Genomic DNA, 22,627 nt, shown 5'->3' with positions numbered 1-22,627 from the left:
TTAGTCTATTTCGTATTAAAATTCGAGTTATTAAAAAAAAACGAGTCAAAGTTTCCCCGATTTTTCATACTTCCAACACCAGATCACCGTGGTTCATCGATGCGAGGTTTGAAAAAACTTGACCCCAGTCCCTTATTTCACTTTTTTGTGATTAGGAAGGCGCTCACAAATTGTATCACGTCCACCAGTTAAATCAAGAAAATGAAAGTCTAGCGGGTGGCTCTAGGTACGAGCAAAACAAAATGCCAAATTAGTGCGGGTTTATTTGATATATCTTTTTGCTAATCATCAACTCATGCAATGACATAAACCATTATGAAAACCATTCTCAATCACCTCAAATGGAGATGTGATAGGAGTCCGACCAACCTGACCCACTAGCTGCTGAGCCTTTACCCGATGAAAACTGAGTGTCATCAATTTCAATAATCTCTGCTTCTTGTTCTTGAGAACCACTTTCTTCCGAATGATCCTTCTCCAAATCTAATTCCGATTTCTTTCTCGCTGAAACTACTGTTCCATGTCGGTTTACATCTGATGAGGGGAGCTGATTTTGAACATATTTATACGAAGAGATCTGTATTATATTGTCTCGTTGTAAGTCTAAAGAAATTTCACCGCCACTTGCGCTACCCGAGGTCGTTTCTCCGCCACTTGCGCTACCAGAGGTCGTTTTGCCGTCGTCCGAATCTTCAGTCTTCAGTTGTCCATCGTCATTGCTTGAGAATGGTTTTCGCTGATCAGAAGAAGTTACAATTGTTGGTAGACAGTGGTAACAATCTTTGAATGCTTTTTTGAAACAAGAAAGAAATGCGGTTAGATTACAAAAACACTCATTCACCATAATAATTTTTATCGAATTACGGAGAGTATTTTATCAGACTTTCCAGTTGAGGGGACCACTGTATAGTTCGAATCACAGAACGATTTGAATCATAGGTTCGAATAATACCGTACTTACCTATTATAATCCAAACTTTCCCTTACAGTAACAAACAAACAGAAACAAACGCTTTTTCTGAGCACTGATTGGTTCATTTAGGTCAATTACATCATAATTTTGAGATTCAACCAATCAGATTGATTTCATTGTTAAGGGAACTTTTGGATTGTTATTATACATAGGTAAGTACGGTAGATGGTTGACTGAACAGAATCGATTGGGCTTTGTTTATTATAACTGCATACTCGTGAAAATAGATTCGCAAATGTATACTTACAACTGCTAACTACCAGAAAGCTAACCATGATAGTGAAAAAGTTCATATCTTCAACGATCCCGAAATCTAATAGTTCTGACCATATTATAAGGACTATTTTGGATGTTCCGTGTTTATAATTTCATGCAACATTTACTAGACCTCAAGAGGAGGTCCGAACAGAAATGATTTTGAGCAAACTCGAAAATTTTATCAACTCTTATTCAGCATGATAAATTTTTCAAAAGGGAATCAGAAATTCAGACGAGTTTTGAAAGCTGCTTTGCGTGAAGATGAGGCTGCTGTAAAGAAAGAATTATAAAGAGACCAAAAATCATACTTATTTTTGACGATTTTGCTAAACTACGATCTAATTACATTCTTGTAAATCCCGAGATCAGCAAATATTTAGCTTTAAATAGCTTAGCTTCTTCTACATATCGCTTTGGGGAGACCAGGTGGTGAACCATAAACGTCAAAAATTGAAAAAGAGTTTCCAGGTTTTTAATGACCTTTAACTGGAAGCACCAAAAAAATTGAGTCGTATTCCATAAAAATTATTTTAGAATATTTTATTAACAATTTAATATTTAATTTTTTTAGAAAAAAAATTGAAAAAAGAAGACAAGTTTAAAATGACTAGGTAGTAATATACAAATCATATTTCCAAAGATATTTCTCCGCACTAGACAGACTATATTTTTTTTACATTTTTATGACAAACGTAACAGCAGTGAAAAATTTAATTCATACCTAACTTGTTTCGAAAGCGATATAAAACCAGTCTAATCTTATTAGACTATAAATGTTCCTGAATCAGTGATAAATTATGGGACTCATCATAAAACTTTTTTCATTTCATTTCGTGTAAGTTTGGTGATAAAACTGAACAGAATGAACGAACTTTCAAAACCCTCTTTTTATAGAAAGCTACCCTTTGAAAATATATTTTGCATCCAATTTGCTTTTGTAGCAATATAAAAGACTTCAACTGCAAAAAGCAAAAAAGTCAATATTACAAAAAAATCGCAAATTTACAAAAAAGGTTCATTTGCGTGAATAACAATAACATAGAATTCCATTTGTATGTTTCACCATAAGAAATAATAAATACTTAAAATTCTCAAAAAAGGAACTTTTCTTATCCAAAAAATTGTTTGAAAAAGTGTACCAAAAAGTCCATCAAACTCCAGGAAGCTCTTCAAAAAGCTTTGCTTTCCATTAAAATTACCAAAAAGGTACGTCATATTGGATGGCGGTCTAAAGTTCCACAACATGACCGTCTTTGAGATCTCCAATGCTGGTAGTACGAATGCTTTGCATCTCTTACACAGCATAAAATGTGTCGATTGATCTGCCGTAACGGATGTTTCTCGTCTCTCTAGCCAGTACACTGGTCAACAGCGTCTCTAGGGGCTAGCTCCATCTGTGGAAATCCTCCGGCGGTCGATTTATGGACGTCTTTCAGACGTTTTGAAGATAAATCCTCCTTCGTAAAGGCGAATACGCAACTCTCCCACGTGGTTCTTCAATGTGTTCAACACCAGTTCGCCACGTAATCAAACCCAGAAAACATATGCTGAAAATTAACCATCAGAACAATCATTCAATCAAGTGGCATCGGGAGGTTTTCAAGGTTTCTAGACATTCATGATTTGTAAACTTAGTGAGTGGTGTAGATACAGAGTGAAATACAATAAATTTTGATTTGATAGCAAGAAGGTGCTTAATTAAGGGCTCTGAACGAACATAGTCAAAAGATCGGTTATGAGATTTGAAGATAAAGCAAGTTCCTTGGCACTTTTTACAAAAACTGTCTTTTTGTACGAAAAAGTTGAAAAATTGGTCAAAAACCACTATTTTCAAGATTTTGAGACGAAAAAGTTTTCACAAAAATTTTCCGAAAATTTTTTTTTTTGTTCAGCAAAAGATAAACCATCTAGTGCAAAAAATTTTCAAAATGTTTTTTCTTCGCTGAAAATAAGGTCCTCAAAGTTGAAATACTTGTCTTCGCGATTTTTACCTTTTTAGATTCAGGAATGGTTAAAGGCCTGACAGAAAATATACAATATGGCATGGTTTTTCTGCGTAGATCAGTCAGAAAATAAATTTCAAAATTCACTATGGTCAGAGCCCTTAAAGCATGAGCGCTCCTTAAAACTCTACAGGCAGCCTCACGAATGTATAATAAAAAATACAAGCCATCTTTTAACGAATAGATCTCGTGAAAAGCATTCACAATCTTTACCTGATCGGCGGTGGACAGCGTTTTCCGTTCACGAGGAGGCGTGAGTACCGGTTCCTCAGAAGTGAATTCCACGTCAAAGTTACTGACATCTTCAGCATGCTTGACGGTTGGGACGAAGGGCGCTTTTAACTTGCGGTGCAGTAAACTATCCCATTTCATGTCTTTGTAGAAAGGTTGCTTTTTGATATCTTCCGCATCTCGCTGACTGCTTCCCAGCCTCCTGTCCGGATTCTTTCGAAGCAGCTGAAAAAGTGAAAAAGTAGAATAGATGAACATCCAGCAGTAGAGTATAGAGCTGAGCTTGAACTTGCTTAGAGTTCGTAATTTTTCGTGTTTTCTTAACAAAAAAGAAGCCAATACACCTTGCTTGCAGTAAATAGATAGAATGAAGTCATTTAGCGGGGTTTAAGTACAATCATGTTTTCTTCTTTTGAAAAGGTTTAATGCAGAATGACCTATTCGCTCCATACAAAAAACGACCATTTAATCAATTCTTATTCGATATGTAAGCATTCGAAATTAATGATTGTACTATATCATTCTAGATAACTTACCCTCCTCATGAGTGCGATGGAGTCATTGGAGAGAAACCTCGGATAACGCACTTCATCGTTGACGATACTGTCAAACACTTCTTCCTCATCATCTCCGGGGAAGGGACTCTTTTCAAGAGAAGAAGAGAAACATTTTTAGTACTCTAATCGACACAATTCTATTAGGATTTTCAATTAGGTTTTCTTGCAAATGAAATTTTCAGTAACGCGAATCTTTTGTACTAAACATTGCAAAGTTTCGAGCTCAGATAATCGCTTACCTCACCGACCAACATTTCAAAGATGAGCACACCCAGGCCCCACCAATCCACTGAACGTGTGTACGAAGTCTCCGTCAAAACCTAAATAAATCATAAAGTTTTCAGATGTTGAAGATGCCTTTAGAGAAATTTGAGTAACAGCCACGCCAAAACAGCGTTCAGAAGAGTCACCAACTGGCAAGTTTCATTGGAGTGTGAAAGCATTCAAGTAATAAAAGTTACGACGTACCTCAGGAGCCAAGAATTCTGGTGTTCCACAAAACGTTCCCGTCTTCTGTCCAAAACCCATCCCTTCTTTACATAAACCAAAATCTGCTATTTTCACATAACCTTCTGCATCCAGTAATAAATTATCTAATTTCAAGTCTCTGTAAACAATCTCGTGATCGTGCAAGTACTGTAGACCAAGGATGACACAACCAGAATAAAACATGGTTCTTGGCTCACTGAACACTTCTTCATGAATATGCATCATCAAATCTCCTCCTGGTGCATACTCCATCACAAAACAAACATGGTCCTAAAATAACAAGATCAAAGCAAGTTTGTATACTAATGTATAACTTTTTTTTCACTAAAGAATGGCACGGAGATGCCATGAAACTCTGAGTTTGAAATTAGAAGTTAGTCACCTCTCATTGTAACACTGTTTTATTAAACTATCGAGCACTATATGAGGAAAAGATAAAAACCTTCCGAGTTACCCGCTCACATGACCATGTCTTGATAACAATTTAAGAGGCGAATATAGTTGATAAGGTACAACTGTAAAGTTTTAATAAAACTTAAAAAAAGAGATATAGAAATGGCTACAAACCTTTGTTTGGAAACATGCGAACAAATTGACTAAGAATGGATGACGAACGCAGTTGGCTGCTTCGAAGATCCTCTTCTCCGACATCAAACTGAAAGTTAGAATTTCCGAAAGTTAAAATGTGGAGGAATCACAACAACTTCTTCTTAGGAATTTTTCAAGAAGTTTAAAAAAAAGGGGGGGGAGGCGATCGACATGAGTATGAGAATTACCTTTCAACTTCGTCTCTGAAGATAATATCACCTTTCTTCAAGGCTTTGATTGCAAACAGTTCTTTCGTTGTCTTGTATTCCGCTAACAGTACCTAATGAGAGAAGGGAAATGCATTTCCGATTTAGAGCAATTTAAACAGTCATCACGGGCACGCTTAACAGGATGTTGGAGTCAACTGATTTTCATAAAAAGTCCGGCTTAAGCGTAATTTCCCACTCAGAAAAAAGAAGGAACACTGTCAATCTTTTTCCGACACAAGACTGCTTATTTCTAACAAACTAAACTTAAATGGTTACAGTACAAGAGTTGTTTTATTTCTCACCTTTCCGAAATGACCACGCCCAAGAACACTGATATGTCGGAATTGGTCCACAGACATCGTAAGACTTCGTGATCTCCTGCAAAATAATCATTTTGGGAAATGAATTACAAGCAGCTCTTGGTTAAATGCGCAAGTTATCTTTTTATACTGAAAACTTTGGTAATAAAACATGAAGCTATCAAGGGTGTGAAACAACAAGAATTTTGTATTCAAATCTTTTGCTAACACTTTACAAATTATGATTGCTGCTCACCTTGGTGGTGGGGACCTGCCAGCTGATTTTCTACCGGAATTTCTGCCGATGGATTTCAGTTCTGGTTTGGGCGATGATTTTCCATGTGCAGGAACAGCAGGGGTGGGTTTGGGCGGATCAGATTTGGACGAAGGGCGTTGGGAATCTAATGGCGGTGAAGGTGATTTAATGGACGCCTTTTGTTCTTTTGCTATCGTCTGCGTCTGAAAGAAAACCAAAAAAAATTCTTGCAAATTTTCCATAATGACTTAATTGATTACACAGCATATTCAATTGTAGATAAACGGTTTTTCAACGTTCATGATGGCTGTTTAACAATAAGAAACTCATCGATCATTTCTATTTTTCTATTTTTATTTTTATTTGAATTTCGGACAGCCTAGTAAAAACTAGTTTCTGCCTGGAACTTAGATCATATTTAAAATGGCTGGCAAACAACGCTTTTTAGACAGCTCAGCCATTGTGTCCTCTAGGGGTCACTGTAAAAGGAAAACAATTAAACAGGGACGGGAACTAGCAACAGGATGAATTTCTAAATGCAAATATATCGCTTCAAAGAAGATTTGAAAGTAGGAATTGACTTTGTTTCCAGTATTTTTCATATCGTTAGGGAGATTATTCTAGATGGATGTAGTGGAATTGATGAACGTTCGTTTTGCGAAATTACTTTAACCAGGTAACAGCGGTACCATTTTGAGCCGTGAAAAGTATTTCTTGTTCGTGTTGTGGATTAAATTTGTTACATAGGTTACCAGGAACAATATCTTGCATCACTGTGAAACATCATTTAAGATCTATATATTAATAGCGGTTTGTCTGTCCGCGTGTTGCTTTCGTTTTCGCACGCAATATTTTGATGATAGAGCCTGGTTTAGACTTCGTCAGCCTTTGTTTCGAAATTAAAGACCCATCTACATTAAGCAATTAAATTTCTGCCTTTGCTTGCCCATTCTTTTTTCTCTTTTTTTTTTGATTTTTTTGAGTCTCTTTTTTAGAGAATCAGATGATTTGCCCAATGTAGAAAACGACAGAGCCCGAAAGAAGTGTCCTTGATCCCAAGACAAAAGATGAGTCACATTTAGCAACTGCAGCAGAAGACAGAAAGATCGAAAAGGTGAGATACAATCATGGACAAAATATTAGAGACAAAGGGGATTTCCCTGCGAAATTTTAAACCACAAATGATTTTTAAGCGCGTCAAAGTTCAGTTGGAGTTTCAGCTCTGAGTTTTAACATGAGACTTAATAAAACTTAGGACCTTAGGATCTCGGGAATTAATAGCTCGGATTTGCTCCAATAAGGTTTGGAATATATTATAGCCACCGAACTCCTCTAAAATCGAAATATTCAATGAAAGAAAGTGGAAGCGCTAACATAGCAATTCTCGCCCGAAATTCTGAAAAACGTTAAAATACACTAAAATCTCAATATTTCGACCATGATTGTAGCTTGTGGGAGTGAATTGATGATCAAAATTTAAAGGCACGAACATTAATACCATCAAATCCAGTGAATACGTTGTTATTTAATGGTGAAATTTTTCGTGAATGGTATTGAGATTAATTGATTTTCATCAAGTGATACTTTTATATGTTGCATTAAGAGCCGACATAGAATCATTATGATTTGGCATTAGAAGTAAGACTAAATAACAAGCAATTACAACTTACAGTGGGCGTGGCCGTTTGTCTTGGAGGAGGCGAAATGTTCGATTCAACAGGAGGCGGGGGTGAAGTGGAAGGCGGAGAGATCGGGGCGGCGGGCGGAGTTTCGTGACGTTGAATAGCGTCAAGCGATGGAAGCTCACGACTCGTGGGTCGATCGGTCGGTCTCGTTAAATCTTGGTTAGAGAGATTTTTTGCGTTTGAGATATCTTGGATGGATGAGTGGTTTGATGATGAGGCGGAGTGGTGGCCTGGTGATGAGGAGCGGGAGTGGATGTTCGAAGTGGAGCTCACCAACGTCGGTTCGTTCGAACTGGAAGAAAGAAAAATCATTTGTGACATGTGTTAGAAGAACACTCGTGGGATTTGGCAAATACATATTTCATTTCTGACTGTTATAAAAACAAGTTTGGAAGAACAATTGTACTTTCAAAAGTTAATAATACTCTATGTAAAATTGACGACGATTTCTTCTAAACTTTTGCCGTTCTTTCCGTCTTTGAAGAGCGAAATAGAAAAAGAACCCTTTTTTTCCACGTCATTAAATTCTTCCAAAGAAAACTTGAAAAAACGAAGCTTAAAAGCTACCACAATCCTTTTAAATTCAAACTTTTTTGTAATGAAATCATATCTTCGAATTATGAAAAGTCCTATAATATTAACAACATGTAGCACATGAATCATAAAGGGAGATACTCACTTTAAACTAATGTCGGAATTAGACATGCTACCACCACCAGCGTTCGGACTGAATGACTGCGAGGAGGGCGGTGCCGCCCTTTTCAGTAATCGCGCCCATGTTGCGATATTCGTGTTCATATCACCAGCGCGAAGGAAGTGTTTTCCTGGAAAAAGAGAAAGTGAGAAATGGTAAACACTGAGTGAGAAAAGCATCAACTTGAATTGAATGAGAATTTATTTTGTAAGATCTTACCATACCGGTTCCAAAAAAGCAGCAAACAGCAACATAGAATACAAGTACATAGATCTCAGTAAGAACTTCACTCCACACCATTTTTCCAGAAAATTTGAAAACAATACAAAGAAATAGAAGCAGCAAGAACACCACACTTATGAATAAGTTGACAAAGCTTCTGACATTTGAAATGTTTATCAAAATTACTACGTCTAGCTAATGTTCTTAACAACAAGGAAATGGTACACATAGTATTTAGAGGTTTCCTGACAATCCAAATAAGGGAAAAGAGCGTGAGAAAAAACACTGAGAGGAAGAGTGGAGATTTGTTGATTAGTGCTATAAAAGGAAATGTTGACCACTCTAGCGCAAGTGTGATCAGTTTAGTGTACTGTGTTTTGAAGTTCACTCCACAATGAAAGAGGTAAAAAAGATCTCATTAATCGAAAAATGGTGCTAAGTCGAACTTAATCAATATTGCCAAATCAATATATCAAGGAATATATGGGACTTTCGAAATGTTATGTAAGATTAATTGAAATTTATTGAAGATTGGACTTACCTTTGGCTTTCGGGAACAATTGTTTTTGACGTTGTAAACGCGGCCTTCGGTTCACCAGTGGATTGAAGAAAGTGACCTGTCGAAAAAGAAAATGTAAATGAGAGTTTGAACAATTGCTTATGCAATGGCATGATTTAGCTTAAAAAACTAACTGTGAGTTTGTAGAACTGTTGATATGCTTCGAAGTGTTAATCAAACATGAAACGTGGAATGAAAATCTAAGAAAGTTTTCACGGAAACGAGACAACCAGCGCAGCAAGAAAAAACGCGTTGAGCTTTAAGAAAACTGACCATTTCTTCTTTAGTTAGGTTAGCAGATTGGACGATTTCAGGAAATTCTTTCTTGAAAAGTTCGAAATAATAAGACACCAACTCTTCGTCAGTTTCGAACTCTAAATCTTCTCCTTCCTCGTCGGTGCCGGCATTTTCGTCAAACTGATCGAACAATAAGGCACCGTTCTCATCAAAATCTTCTAAGTTCAAATCTAATTCGTTTACACTTTGTCCAGCCCCTAGACTATCGTCATCAAACTGTAAACTATCTTCGCTTAATAATGAAGTCTCGGATTGTTTCTTCGATAAAGGACGCTTAGTCACATTCGAAGCTTTTGCGCGAAACGATTTAGACCGACTCTTGGTACGATTCAAACGTAAGCTTTTTTGTCGTGCAGCCTTTTTCATAGTTTTTGTTGGAGTGGATTTTTTGTAAACTTTTTCATCGGCCGAAGAATGGCCACCATCTGAGGTGGAGAGAAAGTCTGTGGACAAACCCTCCGTTTCTGTTTCAAAGTCTGTAGTAGAGTAATTATCATCGCTCTCCGTCGCACGTGTCTTTTGTTGTTGCAGGTCTTGATTGATCTTTTGTATTCGTTTGGAAACGGTCGGTTTGTTCGTGTATTTGAACGATTTCGATTTCGTTCGACTCAATTTAAAACTTTTCTGTCGTACTTTTTTTGGGCGTGGAGCGATGGGCGGAGGGAGGGTGGATTTCTGTGGATCAGGTATCATTCCATTGCGAACGAGATAGGATTGAACGGGTTTTTTAGGTGCCGTTGTCGATTTTTGTGGTGCAGATCGTACGCGAACATTACTACTCGTTCCATTACGATTACTGATTGTCTTTTTACTTGAAGTTATGACATAAGGAACAGTTTTTTGTGCTTTATTTGCAGTTCGTACACCAGGTCGAGTTGCCACGGTGCGTTTCTGAACGGCCGGTGAAGACATGGGAGATCTTGAAGCATTAGAAACAGTACTTGCTTGGGAATTACTACGGCTTGGTTTTGATTCATAATGTGGACATTCCGGTATACAACGTGCTTTGATAAATTTACTCGACAACTGATTCCCGAACTTTGAATGAAGCGGGCAGTGAACGATTCGCCCAGGACTCGCAAGTTTATTTTGTAAGTTCCTATCGTGTAGATTATCCGGTTTCTTGGCAGGTTTAGATTTGACTTTCGGTTTTTCTTTCGCAACTTTATCTTGCTTTTCCCTTTCTGATTTTTGCTTTTGAAATTTCTTACGAATATCTTTATTGAGTTCAGAAACGTAAGTTGCATGTCTTTGAGGAGTTCGAGTTGATTTAGTCTTCTTTAGACTCGTTCCTCCAGTCTTACGTTCTTTTTTACATCCACAATTCTGATTGTTTTCACATTTACACTCTTTCGCATCCTCCACAGGGACATTTTCTTTTTCTTTGGTTTTAGTTCTTGTGCTATTTGCTGAAGAGTTTGATAGGCGTTTTGAGGCTTGAGGGATATGACTTTCCCTTTTAGCTTTGGTAGCTGTAGATGTGGTTGAAGTTCGAATAGCGATAGGTGGAGCAGGTTTGACTCCACTGCGTTTGGAAGAAGTGACCGAAGTTCGCCCTCCCGTTGCGGTGGTAGTTTTTCGTGTTGTAGCGCGTATTTGCGTGGAGCTAACTTTACTCGTTGCCACCTTGTGAGCAGTTGATGAAGTTCCTGCTACGCGAACAGGAACCGGAGCTTTCAAACCGGACTTGGGTAACGGCACCGGCTTCTTGGTCGCCCGTTTTTCCGGTATACCAGTCGTTCGAGTCCTGGACGCCATAACACTGGAAGGGCGGGTGGCGGATGAAGCATGGTTTGGTTTGTTGTTGTTATTCAAAGAATTGATTCTCTTTTGAACAAGTGAGGAGGAAGAGGAGGGTGGAGAATCGGTATTTGAATCTGCCATGACATTCAAGGAGACGGTCATACACATGCTGCTCGACCTTCATCTTGATAAAACCCTCTCATCACACGACCATGTATTGACAACTCATTAAAAATCTCATTCAATGCTTCGCAAAAATTTAAAGCACCCCTCAACAAAGTTCGTCTTCAATATTTTTGTTTTGAAAATGGCAGTAGTATTTTTGACAATGATTTGTTAATGAGAGTGTTTGTGCAGAAGATGAGCGTGTTTGATATCAGCTAACCAAATCTTCTGAATGTTCCCAACAGTAATCAACAATGAGAAGTTTTTCTGCACAAAGTAAACTCAATCCTTTGCATTTTGATTTCGTCCTAAGGAAATTAAGAATTCGTTTTTTCTCCGTCTTGAATAGGTTGATATTTTTAATAAATGTATAAGTGGGTGAAAGCTTCAGTTGAATGGACCATTCACTTACGAAGAGGTCTGAATGGAGAATGGAATTGAAAAATGCACACAAATAATTGTTGAAGAGCTCTCCTCTGATTGGCTCCCTCATCCAAACGAACAGTGTTTGATTTCAGCGGAATTTAATAATTCAGTGATGGAAATGAGTTACATCCAAGACCTAAGTTGGACAAAACTTCAAAATAATTCTTTTTCGAACTTTTTTTCTTTCTTTTTTTTCATCCCCAACTGTGAAAACAACTTACTGGAAATTTGATGAATGAAAGGAAACAGGATTGACAAGAAAGATATTAAAAACAAATAATTTTAAGGCCGTTGAATTTAGTACTGAGTGCAATTAACTTCAAAACAAGAATCGAGTTAATAGTTTCGGCGACAAATATGTATTCTAGCTTCCTTTAGAAAATGTAGAATATACGAAAGGCATTTTCACTTTCTGACTGATGTTCTTAAGAAAGGTAAACAATGATATTGTCCGGACAAAAGGGGGGACTCAAAACAAAAAGGTTATCTCGCTATCAAAGATGCACAATCGACGAGAATGAGATATGAGGCAGATTCAAGATGGCTACCAATTATTTTTCGCATGAATATTTGAACAATAAGAAGAGTAAGATTGGATCACCTACAAAACCACAATTTTTGCGCAATAAGTTATTTTAAATGAAAAACAACACCGATTTCAGAGCCTAAGAAAATGTACTGTATACTGTAAATATACTGTGGTCGCACTAATCGACTAAGCCCGACAACTTGAATTAAGAAACCTTTCTTTCAATTCATATTGTTCCGAGGAGCGAAAGTAGCGAAAGCCCCGCGGAAAAGAAGAGTTCAAACCTCCATATCATATCATGCTTCCTTACCTGCATAATACTAGCGTAGAACGGCTTCACAACAAATTATAACTAAAGATGACAGACGAAGGATCGAAGAACTAAATATGACATAGGATACAATAGATGGATCTTACCTCGCAACGCAATGTACCGACAGGTTCCAAACTCAACTTCAGTTCATGTCTTTGGTTATCCAGAAAGTCGACCAACTTTAGAAAAGTGATTCCGCATAATGACCGGTAATCTCGATAATATACACCGATCTCTAGTTCTCTCGCCTGGAAAAAGCAGAGGAAAGAAAGTTAAGTCAATAGTTACTAGTCTATGTTTCTGTTAGATGAAGATACCTTCTTTAGAACTATCAAACTGATGAATATTCCAATAGGAAAAGTGTACAATGTACAAAAAAACAACGAAATTACACCAAGCAGAACACGTAATGATAATCTCATAGACACCTAAAATTCAAAACATAATCACAGAGTGTAGTACCTTATCAAGGGAGATATTGAAAGTTTCGTTCCAACAATGTGCTTCTTTAGATTTCCATTTTGAATGGCCCACGTCAACATTATCCAATTTCAAAACTGCACAGATATCCGCTACAAAAGAAGATTTGAAAACTATTGGTCACGTGCTCATTATACAATTCTTATGTTAAAAACAAAGTGACACTCTAACTGTAGATGAGATTGTTCACAAAAAAAAAATGCACAACGAAAAAGAATTAACAAGAAAAAGCCAGATTGTAAAATTAGCTTCACTTTATACAAAGAATATATTTTTAACATACTTTACAGTGTCCAAAAAGAAAACTCAAAAGATATAAAAATGACAATTTGAATAACATGAACTTACATAAACAAGAATCGTCAGTAGTTTTACTATTATAAGTACTGGTACTCATTCGTTTGCTTAATCGGAACTTGTTGTCGGGACTGGCTACAATGGTGTTGCTTTTGCGTGGATCCCTGTTGGGGACGGATTCTAGAAGATGTTCTGCACCAAGTACTTTGACCTGAAATGAGGGACAACAGGGAAGGAATATTACTTCTGAGCAGATCTCATATTTTGAGTAAGGTCCTCTTTGACAATCATATACACAGATTCAGTTTATTAGATGAAGATAATGATATTGCTAGTAAAGTGTCTTAGCCGAATCTAATAGGCCAGGGTAAAAAATTAGTGTTACCTCTAGTTTGCCAGTGACTGCCGCAGCTTTCAGCCTCTGTCGAGATTTGGGTGATGGTAACAATTTTTCATTGTAGATGCCCACTTGTGCAGCTGCAGGGTTGATTTCGGCTATCCTCCTCTCCAGAGACATGTGAAGTAAATCTAATTTGTTGGTTGCTTCCACTAAAGTCTTTTCAGCCTAGTCAAATAAATGTTCTTTGATTTTTAACTATTTATTAATGTAAAAATATAGCTTAATAAAAACAACTTGAATGATACAACTAGGTATTGATCCACATAGCAAGGACCCTTTTTTTAAATAGATAACACTATGGTTTGAATTTTTTTGTATGTACCTCTTTATGCTTAAGTCCTGAAAAAGACCTCAACAAAACAATAATATCCTGTTTTTATACATGTCAAATTGATTGCCACCTGGTCATTTGGGAAGATAGATAACATAAATATTTGGAAGATTTACTCAGCTCAGGGGACCATGGAAGGATCACTCAATAAGAAGTTTTACCTCGTTAATGCCTTTTTTATCGGAATTAATCAAGAAATGTTTCAACATATTGCGAGCACCCTCCGCAACTCTGGTTTCAATGTCTATATGATGTCTAATATCATCAACACGATGTTCCAAAGATTTCTCATGTAAACTTGCACGATTATTGGGCGTGTCAGGCGTGTTCTTTTCACTCTGTTGTTCTCGTAAAATACTCATTTTTATTGCATCTATTTTGACTTTAGAGTCTGCCAACATCTGCTCGGCTTCTGCGATCATTTTTTTACTTTTACTGTCTTTCCCTTGAAGCATTTGTAACATGTTTTCAGCGCCTTGTTTTACTTTCATTTCAATCGCTAATTGTTTTTCTAAAGAAGCCATTCGGTTATTTCCATAATGATCAGTGATGTCTTCTTTGTAAGCGATCATTGACTTCTGTGGTGACAGAATCTCCTTACCGGGATCTATGAAAAAATAAAAATAAAAATAAAAATACTTAGTGTTTTCCTGCAGGTCGATAATATAACCCACCTCAAAAAATATCCCTATGGTTATAGTTTTTCAAAAACAAAGATATTATCATATTAGTCGAACAAGTGTAACAAACTGGATCCAATTTCAGTCTTTTAAAGGTCCAATAGTTGTAGCTGTTGCCGAAAGATATCATTTGAATTTTAAATGCAACCCCAGATCAGCCCTAGCAATAAGTGTTAATAATTTATGCCAAATAAACACTCCCCCAATGTAGTGCTGCTCAAAGTAAAGTTCCTTGTTTCAGAAAAATAATGGAACGGACTTAACACTAAGTTTAACTTGAGTTAACTTGAGCTTATTCTCAAACTTGGCTGAGAGTGACGGAAGGACTTGTTTTTCAATAAGTATATTTAAAAAAATACGATTTTAATTACTAGCCCCGTAGTGTTAATTGATATTAAAATTCTTCAATTTTAACGTTTCAGCCTTGGTCAGACCGCTAGGAATACAACTTCTAGAAAAGTGTAAATCTAAAAAGGTTTAATAGTAATTAAGGTTAGTAATTAATTATTAATTATCGACAACCAGATGACTCATCTCACGGTCATCCATCAACCTCGAAAGAATTTTCTGAAATATTAAAAAGGATGAGAGATACTTTCAATACTTTTGCGGAAAATACCTTACCAGACATATTCTTGCTAGGAGATTTTAACCTTCCACATGCATCCTGGCCTTGTGGGAGTTCTACAAAAGGAGCTTCTAGTGATGAGAAGCAATGTTTATATCTGTTAAGTGAACTTGCAAATGAATTTACGTTACAACAGTGTATCCTTAAGGAAACACACAAAGATGGCAATATACTTGACTTAGTATGGACAAACAACCGTGAATTAGTACATAGCTACTCATGCATCCCAACGAACCCAAACATAACGCACCATTCATTTGTAAATATTAACATTCATAAAACTATAGAAGCAGTAACTGAAACAAACAACAGAATTCCAAGTAACTCATTTGAAAAATTCAATTTCTATCACGAAGAAATTGCCTGGGAATCTGAAAAAAATGAACTGTCTCAAATTGACTGGGACAATGAATTTTATGAATTAAAATCTGTAGAAAAATTTGAAAAACTGTTAAAAATATGCGAAAAAATCGTAGAAAAATTTGTTCCAATTAGGAAACCTTACAAAACGAACAAAAATAAAATAATTCCGAGAGAAAGGAGGATTCTAATGAGGAGGCGTTCTAAGCTAGAAAAAAGATTCATCTCGGCAAGAAACTGTTTTCAGATTATAAAAATCAAAACCCAACTTGTTGATATTGAAAAACAATTACAAACCTCATACAGGAAGAGTACTACAACTGCAGAAAAGAAAGCTTGTGAGGCGATCAAACTAAATCCAAAATATTTCTTTTCTTATGCGAAAAGACATAGTAAGACCAAAGCTAGAATTGGTCCTTTAATAGATAAAACAACAAACAATTATGTGTCTGACAGTAAAAAAATGGCAGACATTCTTCAAAAACAGTACCAATCAGTCTTCAGTACACCACTCGAAAACGCAAAATATAATGAAAAAGACAGTGATTTTGTTTTGACTGATATTGATTTTACGAAAGAGGACTTTGTTGAGGAGATTGGAACAATATCCAAAAATGCAGCACCAGGACCTGATGGTTTTTCTGCTATCTTTCTCAAAAATTGTAGTCAAGAACTAGCAACTCCTTTTTGTTCAATCTGGAGAGAGTGTTTTGATAACGGGGAAACACCACATCTCTTCAAAGACAGTCATATCATTCCTATTTACAAAGGTGGGGACCAAGGTGAAGCCCAAAATTATCGGCCAGTGTCACTAACCTCGCACATAATGAAAACCTTTGAAAAGATTGTGCGTAAAAACATTGTTAATTATCTAGAAGAGAATAACATTTTTAATGACTCCCAACATGGCTTTCGACAAGGTAGATCTTGTTTGAGTCAACTCCTTGAACATTATGATACAATACTATCATACCTTGAGAGAGGTATTAATGTCGACACAATTTATTTGGACTTCAGTAAGGCATTCAACAAAGTTGATCATGCAATTTTGTTACACAAATTGTCTCAGCTCGGGATCAAAGGAAAGCTATTGCGATGGATTGAATCGTTTTTGAAAGGCAGACAACAATCTGTTGTTGTAAATGGCTTCAAATCCGAAAGTGCCCCTGTCATATCAGGAGTACCTCAAGGAACAGTACTTGGGCCAATTTTGTTTCTTCTGATGATTTCTGATATTGATGATAATATCAGGTATTCAATCCTTGCAAGCTTTGCTGACGATACTAGAATGCTTAAAGAAATCCAAGGAATAATTGACACGTTCAAGTTGCAACATGATCTCAACATAGTTTATGATTGGACTGAGAACAATAACATGAAACTAAATAGTTGTAAATTCGAACATTTGAAATACGGTAAAGATACTGAATCAAAAAGTTTATCAACCTATTTCACTAACAACAAAACTGTAATTGAAAACAAAAACTCTGTCAAAGATCTTGGAGTGTGGATGAGTAGTGACTGCTCATTCACTGATCACATCAATAAAATGATAGCAAAAGCTAAGGACATTTCTAGTTGGATTTTGAGAACATTCAACAACAGAAGCAGTGATGTTATGATAACGTTATGGAAATCCTTAGTTCTCCCTCACCTCGACTATTGTTCTCAGCTTTGGTCACCAAACAGCATCCACCAAATTGAACAGATTGAATCTGTACAAAAGAACTTCTTCAATAAAATCAAAGGCCTTAGTGCTTTCGATTATTGGGAACAATTGAAAATGATGAAAATGTATTCTCTACAAAGGAGGAGGGAGAGATACAGAATTATTTATATTTGGTCGATACTAGAGGGTATAGTACCAAATTTCAGCCACACTGAAGGAGATGGCACTGTAAAAGGTGGTGTCTCGTCTTCAACTACAAGCCGTCATGGTCGAAAATGCCAACTACGAACAATCGAACGAAGTAGCTTTCGCAAATTTATTTGTGAGAGCTTAGCTGTACAGGGTCCAAAACTCTTCAACAGTATTCCTTCTGACATACGAAATATCACTGGCTGTTCAAAAGACTCATTCAAGAAACGACTCGATAAATATCTGTGCTCTATACCCGACGAACCTCACACTACGTCGCGACAAACAAGATTGGCTGAATCAAATGCTCTTGTTGATCAAATTATACGTGTTGGGCTCAACGAGCTGGACAGATGAATATCATCAAATCAAACTGAAGTATACTGAAGTAAGTAAGGCACCTACAACCAATGTTAATATATTGAAACTTTTGGGTATTAGTCCATCTTGGTTGATCCTGACAATGGGTATATATGGGTTTTTATTATTTTATTTTCTCATTATATGGTCCCCCTGGACTTCAAAACCAGTTTTTACAATCAGAATTTGTAAATAAGGTGCTTCTAAAGTAAAATTTGAATCTAGGATACCGACTCGTATTGATTTTCTAGGAGGCCATTCACAATTTTTGAATTGACTAGATGAATGTTAATTGGCCCAGCGCGCAGCGCAATGGATCTTTATAAAAACACAACTGGTCGAAAAAATTTGACTTTGTCGGGGCCTATGCGAGCAATTATCAATCAACGCTTCCAGGCTAAAATCAAACTACCTGACTTTCTATTGTGCGCATGCGTAAGAAAAAACCACATATAAAAAATAATACCTCCAACTTATACGGTCAAATCTTTCTTTCTTAATTAGTAGAAAAAAGTAATTAAATCTTTATTGCTCGCCCGACTCGAGTCTATACATTGAAAAAATTTGCTCCTGTTGTATGGCGATTCTGCAGAGGAAAAATATGCTGACAGTGCCAACACTGCTGGGCCTTGACCCTTAGAATAAATAAATAAGATAAGACCGCTCATCATCCAAGGCGCTGAAAAGCTATTAGCTCGAAAAATTAGGGCCAGCCATTAAACTTCATCATATGCAGAAATCTCATTGGTTGAAATTTAAAAAAAGACTTTTGTGATGGAGCGATGGTAGATTTCAATATAAAAATTGCTTGGGAAATACTTCTGTCAATGTGTTTTTATGTGTCAACAGTGTAAGCATTTTTCTAAAAACTGCAAAGAATCAGTGTCCAGACCTCTTCTCATGCTTTGGAGAAAATGAAAATGGAAATGGAACTCAACCTGAAAGATATCGCCCAGTAGCCTGGTGAAAAGTACACTGAGAATGCTATGTTCAATCCAAGAAGAAGTTGAACATCAGTGTTATTAGAGATCTCCTTTATTAAACATGCATCATCAGTAAATGAAGATAGAAATGAATAATCTAAATAAGTTTGCGTTTGTCAACCCAGTGATATTCATATTGGAAGTTTATCATGGCTTGGATCACGAGATTTACGTTTGGCTACGTTTCGAGATATTCTTCTCCCATTATTGGGCAATGTGGAGAAAATGAATGTAGGATGTTAGTGTCAATATCGTGGATCATCATCAGGAAGAGAAGGGGAAAAAGTAGTACAGATCCTTGGGGAACGCCAGAAATGACTTCTGCCTTTTTGGACTACGTGGACTTTTTAGAATACATGGAAGATACTTGAAAACCTTGTGCCAAACATCACCCTGTCAGACGGTTTACAACCTGTTTTGCAACCCAAACTTAGCAAATTTTGTCTTGTCAAAGCCTGAATTCCCAGAACATCAGCTGCCTTACAGACTATTCGATATAATTTCTTGTCTACCCGTGGGCCAATCTTGTTCAACTCCCGCCTAAAAGAATTGACGAATTTAACCTTAAAAATAAAGTTAGACAAGTTCCTTTCTTCCATTTCAGATGAGCCCTGTGTTCTGGGGTTTGCAACCAATGCTGCATCCAACTCAATTAAACATCAAATCAATAACATGCAGGCGGACATTAGATTGCTCACCTAGAAAGCACTTCCAATTATTCCAAGTAAGTATTGTATTGTTGAAATAAGAAAGAGAAAAGAGGTAAGTCTAGCCTAGCGTAATTGTCAACTGTCAGGGGGTGTTTAAAAGAACATGAGAGTTTATTTATATAAAAACAGATTTTACCCAGCTATACGAGAGCAAATAAAGTGATTTCAATTAGAATCAATTTGGTTAGTCGCACTAGGAAATCAAGCTTTCAGAAAAAACAACGTCAGTCATCTACAGGATGTGTTTGCAACAACAAGGATGAGAGTTACCTGAATCAAGTTCAAGTTCACAAGAAAATTAATCAAAACTTGAAAACTTAAAATGAGACAAAATGACCGATTGCGAACGTGCAGCAGCCAGAATTATCAACCAACCAAATATTTGTCATTCAATTCCTGAGACAGCGCTTAGATTTTTTAGACCTTGTTTATACGCTAAAGTAAAAATAATTTTGCACATGTAAATGGGTCAGTGTTTGAGGTTCGGCAAAATTTCTGAGAAATAGCCTATCCAGCAGTGTGCGGAACTAGGTGGGTTCTGTCTCCCCCATAGATCTTTTTATTGGGAAGTTGATCTTCAAACTAGTTTTCAAGGTTGGCTTGGTTCAAATTTTTTCATCTACTTTAATGGGATAAACTTTAGCAGGGATTAAATTTTGTGGTTGAGCCTATCCGCAAAATTAAAAAATTTTGCGGGGACTTAAACTTTCGCGTGTCGCACTATTGGGTGACGATTTTGTGACTTCTACTGTCAAATGTTGCATGTTGGTTGTTGAAATACACATTATTTGCACTTCTTTGATGCAAGTAACCATTCAAATAGTATTTATTTGACATATTTTGAGTTTTGTTTAGAAATATTTCAAGGATGAGGCCCTTCTATTTCAAATTTCCAATGGGATTTAATTTCGCGGATGACACCCAAATCCGCGAAATCCGCAAAATTTAATCCCCGTGAAAGTTTATCTGACGAATATGCAATCTCGAAATCGTAAGGGCCGCGTTTGTCTAAAAGGACTAAGAATGACAACAAAGTTGCGTGATTGTGTTCATGAATAGGGTGCCTTATCAGTTTTTAACTTTCCGGCGCACAACAAGATTCTTGTTGATGTTGTAGAATTTTCCGCGTGAGGACTATTTTCCTCAGATGTATAATTTTCAAGCGCCTTCAGAGGTTTACAGTGCGTACGTAAGAAAATTATGAACAGCTGTTATCAGGTTAAGTATAGCTCAAATTTTAGGCAATTTCTCATAGTTTTTGAATATGTTAATTTCATTAAAAAGCGCCGGGTTATTTTTTCATGAATCCCTTTAAAAGTTTTGCAACGCATTTTTTGGCTTGCGAGTCAAGAAAACGATATAGCGCTTTCGCAGCATTAATCTTTGATATGCATTTTGCAGGATGCTACCGTAAGTTGGTCTAATATCGACATCCCTCGTCTAATTCCGACACCCTTCTTTAGAGACAGGAATAATATGACATTAGACCAAGTTACGGTAGTGTGACTAACTGTCAATTTAATAAATCAATCAAACATAATCAAACATAATCAAACACATAATCAAAATGTTAATTGAAAGCAATTGATCGGAAAATCCTATCCTGGGTGATATATTCAATTACCAATCAATTATTTGATTGCATTTGATTGTGTTCAATTGATTCGGCGTTCGATTTGTTTGATTGACATCGCCTGGAGTTATCAACTGCATCGACCTTTTATTCATTGCTTGTTGGAAAACAGATCGAAAGGGAAATGATTTTAATAAACAATGAAGGACTTAAAAATCTTGAGCATAGATCCCAAGTCTATAAAGATTCATGGATCACATATCGATCCTATCTGATCATCAATCCTATCAAGCGCAACATACACCATAGGCATGTGTAGTGTGTGAAAAAATGAGAAAACTTACCACCAGCTCCTGATGCCATAACAATTTCTTCAGATATATGGGCATTAAGATCCTGTAAATGATCATGTAATTCATCTAGTTTCTGCGAGGAGGCTTTGATGGCTTGTTGACATTGTGCTAAAGTTCTTTTATCGGTTGAAACCTTTCTCAAGTTTTCAGCACCCTCTTTTATTTTTAGCTCTCGCCTGATTTCCAATTTAATGGTGTCACGCAATGTGTCCACATGAACATTTTCATCCCCTTCTTTAGACATATCTGGGCTGGGACAACGCCTCCTTGAGTTGTTGTTCAGCCCAAGATGGGGATGCTTCAGGTTGGTCTTACTGAAAAATGTTGGTGGTAGACTTTGCCGACGAAGTTCTTTTAAGTGCTATAAACAAGATTGTCAAAATCATAAAGAAAGAAAAAATCTACATGTCACATTCAAGTAGTATCACACGAGGAATTATATCTTCTTTTACTGCATCAATTATTCAAAAAAATCTAAAGAAATGAACATAACCCCATGGCTATTTTTAACAAACTTCAAAATACACTTTAGCCAAAATATCTCAATCGGCAGCCCTGTTGAATCTAAAGGTAGGCCAGGCATTCTAAGTCACAGTCCAAAATAACCCGACGAACCAATGGAGAGGCCCGAAAGGCAAAGCGAACCAATCAAATTTCAGATTAGAAAATCTAGTCGGTCGCGTCCATGGTTGTGTTTACTAAACTAATTTACCGATATGTATTAACCACGGCAAAATTTATGATGTCAGGCCAATGATAAACAAACTTCAAAATTTCAATAAAAGTTGGAATGTCTTGATATTTTACCACACAACATTCACTGCTATTGGGCTGCTATTATAACATCACATAACTTAGAAAGTTTATTTAGTTCATTGTCTTTTAATCGACTTCCCTGTAATAGCTAAGATTGTTGGTGATACTCAGTGAGTAATGCTTTATGTCATTTTTATGATATAATCAATTTTTATTTTATTAACTTACCGATCTCATCGTGTCGCCTTCTATACTTTCTATTCACTTGTTATAACGTGAATACGTGTGGATTTCCAATATTTGCTTGCAAATATGATATTTTGAGGGCAACCTAGGAATGATTCACTTTTCTTCTCATTTTC

General features: G+C 36.6%; 1 protein-coding gene across 1 annotated transcript; it reads right to left on the bottom strand.

Annotated features, from left to right (window-relative positions):
* Positions 1-1,750: 1,750 nt before the first annotated feature.
* LOC136816537 (serine/threonine-protein kinase N2-like) lies at positions 1,751-22,583 on the bottom strand. Its single transcript, XM_067072878.1, has 19 exons — positions 22,494-22,583; positions 21,501-21,870; positions 14,166-14,611; positions 13,659-13,838; positions 13,325-13,484; positions 12,959-13,068; positions 12,601-12,744; positions 9,006-9,081; positions 8,228-8,372; positions 7,534-7,840; positions 5,864-6,066; positions 5,611-5,686; positions 5,288-5,379; positions 5,079-5,166; positions 4,491-4,781; positions 4,262-4,342; positions 4,002-4,109; positions 3,448-3,690; positions 1,751-2,778 (listed from the first exon to the last, which is right to left on the bottom strand). Exons 1-19 carry the CDS (start codon positions 22,500-22,502, stop codon positions 2,737-2,739), a joined length of 3,171 nt encoding a protein of 1,056 aa, XP_066928979.1. The 5' UTR covers positions 22,503-22,583; the 3' UTR covers positions 1,751-2,736.
* Between the last annotated feature and the right edge of the window lie 44 nt (positions 22,584-22,627).

Source organism: Clytia hemisphaerica, unplaced genomic scaffold, assembly GCF_902728285.1.
Source record: "Clytia hemisphaerica strain Z4C2 unplaced genomic scaffold, Clytia hemisphaerica genome assembly, whole genome shotgun sequence".
In the NCBI taxonomy this organism is placed as follows: Eukaryota; Metazoa; Cnidaria; class Hydrozoa; order Leptothecata; family Clytiidae; genus Clytia; species Clytia hemisphaerica.
This window is presented reverse-complemented; position numbering and strand designations above follow the sequence as displayed.